This window comes from Triticum aestivum, chromosome 7D (genome assembly GCF_018294505.1).
Source record: "Triticum aestivum cultivar Chinese Spring chromosome 7D, IWGSC CS RefSeq v2.1, whole genome shotgun sequence".
NCBI lineage: Eukaryota > Viridiplantae > Streptophyta > Magnoliopsida > Poales > Poaceae > Triticum > Triticum aestivum.
The window spans coordinates 485,885,351-485,889,669 of NC_057814.1; the positions used below are offsets into that span (position 1 = coordinate 485,885,351).

Sequence of the window (4,319 nt, forward strand, 5' to 3'; positions counted from 1 at the left end):
CCCCCGCGGACGAGCACGTAAGACGACACACCTGGGCGGCATGACCCTCGAGAAAAATTGACCAAGTGTAGAGTGCCCGTGCCAGGAACGCGCGAGGGAGGCATCAGCGGAAGGCCCATGAAATAGATGGCGTGAAAGATAATTCCAAGCAAGGAGACATGATAAGTACCTACTTGACGTCAGGTACGAGCACATGGCAGATCAAACGATTTCAATGACAATTTTAGTGACGCACAGATGACAAGTTAGTTGACACACGATAATTTTTTGTTAAAAAATAAACTGAAGCATGAAGTTGTCATGTCTGCGACACTAAACTTATCATTGAAAACGTTAAATTTGCCACGTGCCGTTCGGGGCCAGATTTCTATAATTATTCATGCGTTTGCTGTATAGACTCCGTGCCAACCAACTAAAGTACCTTCATTTCCTGAAAAAAAAAAGTACCTTCATCTGATTGACGTGTCCTAGTTATCTCCCACTTCCCTCTTTTTCCCCTCGAGTTTTTCCTCACTCTTTTCTCTGGTGGCCTCTGGTTTGGGAAGCTCGCTCGCATCAGCAAGGTACGATGAGTCCAATAGCCTAGCTAGCAGCTTGATCACTCAAAGGCTCAGATATTTGAGCTATTATGATCCGTTTTGAAGTTCCTAATCTTGTCCAGAGAAGTAGTAGTAGTATTCGGTGTGCTGATTAAGGCCCCTAGGTATTCGATTTGGTGACTCCGTTATTACCGGACAAATGGATACGAGAATCCATCCAAACCTACCATCGATTTCTTGTCATGAGATACCAAGTTCTTGCTTTGAGATGCTGTTAATCTTTCAGCAAATAAGCTATATTATTGGATTCGCAGGTGGGGATTATTTTGCCCAGAGAGCTCCGGGGCCATGAGGCCGATGCATCTCTTGGGGGTCACTTGCCTATGGATCCTCTCATGCGCCTTGCTGCTCGGCGGCGCTTGCTCCGATGGGTTGCTGAGGATCAACCTGAGCAAGAAGAGGCTGGACAAGGAAACCCTAGCAGCCGCAAAATCGGCGAGGCAGGAGACCAACCTGCTGAGGCCCGACGATGGATCTCGCCACTCTCTCGGCCTGTCAGACGATGACATAGTTCCTCTGGACAACTACCTAGACACCCAGTACTTCGGAGAGATCGGCGTCGGCACGCCGCCGCAGAACTTCACGGTCATATTTGACACCGGGAGCTCAAACTTGTGGGTTCCGTCGTCGAAATGCTACTTTTCGGTAAGTTCAGTGCCCGACAGACATGTGGTACTTACCATGGTGCATGCTTTGAGTTTCTTGATAATGGGCACTTTAAGCATGTTTTGAGTTAGGAACATAAATTTGATGCGTTGGTGCCCATGTTCCTTCAGATAGCATGCTACTTGCACCACAAATACAAGTCGACCAAATCGACCACTTACAAGAAGAATGGTATGCTGGACACGCATAATATGCTTATCTTCTGTTCAGTTTGGTTCCTTGCTTTTGCAAACCGTAAAGAGTACTCAACCAGAAAATGGTTCTTGACTTCTTGCACACTCATGCATATTCCTGGTTGTTGAAACTGTCCAGGAGAAACTTGCACAATTAGCTATGGCTCTGGGTCAATTGCTGGCTTCTTCAGTGAGGACAGCGTGTTAGTTGGCGAGCTTGTTGTGAAAAATCAGGTGATGTATTGAACTAGTAAGTACTCCCTCTGTAAACTAATATAAGAGTGTTTAGATCACTAAAATAGTAATCTAAACGCTCTTATATTAGTTTACGGAGGGAGTAGCTCAGTATAATATTTGTATGCAGGATTACCAACCAATGCTATACTTTTACTGTCTTTCAGAAATTCATCGAGACAACCCGTGAAGCAAGTCCTACTTTTATCATTGGGAAGTTTGATGGTATACTTGGCCTTGGATTTCCGGAGATTTCCGTGGGAAGTGCCCCTCCAATTTGGTACATATTCAGACCTCTGAACAGATTATCATGATGTCATAATCTCAGCAATGCTGTTGCCTGAATACCCTTTCATGTGTTGCATGAACAAACAGGCAGAGCATGCAAGAGCAGAAGCTGATAGAGAAGGACATCTTCTCCTTCTGGCTTAACCGTGATCCCGATGCATCCGCGGGAGGTGAACTCGTGTTCGGGGGTGTGGACAAAAAGCACTATAAGGGGAAACACACATACGTTCCGGTCACTCGTAAAGGCTACTGGCAGTTTGACATGGGTGATCTTCTCATTGGTGGCGAGTCAACTGGCTTCTGTGCTGGTGGTTGCGCTGCAATTGTCGACTCAGGGACCTCACTGCTCGCTGGCCCAACGGTATGTTGTTCTTGCTTGGATCATACCATAATTGGTACTTTGGTAGAATGCGCACTTGGACAAACTATGGTATATAACTGAGACATCCTTATACATTTGTATTTTATACTGCTCTCAGACCATAGTGGCTCAAGTCAATCATGCAATTGGGGCTGAGGGGATTATCAGTACAGAATGCAAGGAAGTAGTGAGAGAGTATGGAGAGATGATCCTTGAGTTGCTTGTAGCACAGGTTTGTCACTTGATGCACTTGCCCTCCCCTGTTATCTTGGCAATAGGATTGTTGTTATTACGATCTTTTACATCGATCTTGAATTCTCTAACCAATTACAAGAATACTAATACTAAGTTGTCACTGAGCAGACAAGGCCACAGAAAGTGTGCAGTCAGATTGGTCTCTGTGTATTCGATGGTAGTTACTCTGTCAGGTCAGCTCAACATCCGCATCAAGTCGTATTTCCCATTTTACTTACATGTGTATTTTCATGTTTTCATAACAGACTTTGTTGTCATGAATGACTATGCAGTAACCAAATTGAATCTGTTGTTGATAAGAAAGAGAAGCGAGGCTCTGATCTTCTCTGCACCGCTTGTGAGATGACTGTTGTCTGGATACAGAATCAGCTCCGAAAAAACCAAACGAAAGAGCTCATCTTGGATTATGCGAATCAGGTCAGTACCACGCCCACGCCAGTATTTTCTTATTGTCAAGTGGTGAAGACTGTGATAACAGTCTGATTCCATTGCGGCTTGCAGCTCTGTGAGCGTCTCCCGAGCCCCAACGGAGAATCAACCGTCGACTGCCACCAGATCTCAGAGATGCCTGATCTTGCTTTCACCATAGCAAACAAGACTTTCACCTTGACGCCAGAGCAGGTGATGTGGCCCCCTAAGTTACCGCTTGGGTCATTAAACTCGCACCGATGTTATCATTTTCTTAAGCTTGATAACAAGTCATACCTTCAGTTAAGATAGTCAATGCCCAATCTGAACTGACGTTGGTTTTATTTATACCAACTGCTGCCTACTTGCCTCGGGCACTCTTCACACTCAACTTGCTACATATATGCAGTCTAAATGTTTCTCCTTTGTGCTGCAGTACGTCGTGAAGCTGGAGCAATCAGGCCAGACCATTTGCATCAGTGGGTTCATGGCGTTCGACGTGCCGTCCCCTCGCGGCCCGCTCTGGTATTGCACCCTAACAGTCTTCACCATCCATTTGCTTGTTTTATCCTTGCAATCCGTCTGATCGATGCTTCGTGTCACGGAATCGCAGGATACTTGGAGACGTCTTCATGGGCGCCTATCACACCGTTTTCGACTTCGGTGAGAGCAGGATTGGGTTCGCCAAATCCGCGTGAGGACTTGGTGTATCAAGGTTCAGGGCCGGTATTGTACATACTGCAAGCACGTGCAAGTTGCAAGGTCAACAATAAACTTATACGGAGTATTAGTAGAAAGGAACAAATGAACTTGCCACCAGCATTTGTATAGCTATTTGCTATGTATGGCTTGATATGGACCTGCAGACAGCACACACGATGACACGACACGAGGTTGATGTAATAAGCGCGATGAGAATCATGGTTTTATGGTGTGGTCTCATCGTTTATGCGGCCACTCCCAATGCACATTCTCTTAGCACGGTCTCCTGATATACAGTAGACATTTAGAGACAATTATCCCAATGTATGTTCTTTTGAGTATTGTATCTAAATTAGCCTCCGTTTAGTAGGTTTCGGCATCACATTTACATTTCAACATCGTGGCCTATACTGAGATAAGTGCATATTTCAGCCCTAGTCTACTTTACAACCCCCAACTTCAATACCGTCTACATTACAAACGAAACCCTTAAAACAGGCCAGGATTCAACCGTCCTCTCCCCATTACAATCCGAACCCTTAAAACAGGCTAGGATTCAACCCTCCTCTCCCCATTGAATGGTTTTGACCCGTTGACCATCCAAAAAATAAAAAATCCAGAAAAAGCAGTAAA

The 4,319-nt window shown here is 45.2% G+C and overlaps 1 protein-coding gene across 1 annotated transcript; it reads left to right on the forward strand.

Annotated features, from left to right (window-relative positions):
• The first annotated feature begins 373 nt into the window (after positions 1 to 373).
• Positions 374 to 4,055, forward strand: LOC123165155 (aspartic proteinase). The gene is made up of 12 exons (XM_044582787.1): positions 374 to 563; positions 854 to 1,244; positions 1,376 to 1,436; positions 1,578 to 1,672; positions 1,840 to 1,952; positions 2,048 to 2,321; positions 2,440 to 2,553; positions 2,685 to 2,749; positions 2,849 to 2,993; positions 3,078 to 3,197; positions 3,421 to 3,509; positions 3,598 to 4,055. The coding sequence occupies exons 2-12, from the start codon at positions 888 to 890 to the stop codon at positions 3,680 to 3,682; spliced, it is 1,518 nt and encodes a 505-aa protein (XP_044438722.1). The 5' UTR covers positions 374 to 563; positions 854 to 887; the 3' UTR covers positions 3,683 to 4,055.
• The last annotated feature ends 264 nt before the right edge of the window (positions 4,056 to 4,319 follow it).

What these genes read in the sequence shown, in the direction of transcription:
- LOC123165155 (XM_044582787.1), top strand. Translation starts at nt 888, where the DNA reads ATGAGGCCGATGCATCTCTTGGGGGTCACTTGCCTATGGATCCTCTCA. An exon ending in GACCACTTACAAGAAGAATG is followed by an intron (nt 1,437 to 1,577) that starts GTATGCTGGACA and finishes GAAACTGTCCAG; the next exon opens with GAGAAACTTGCACAATTAGC. An exon ending in GGAAGTGCCCCTCCAATTTG is followed by an intron (nt 1,953 to 2,047) that starts GTACATATTCAG and finishes ATGAACAAACAG; the next exon opens with GCAGAGCATGCAAGAGCAGA.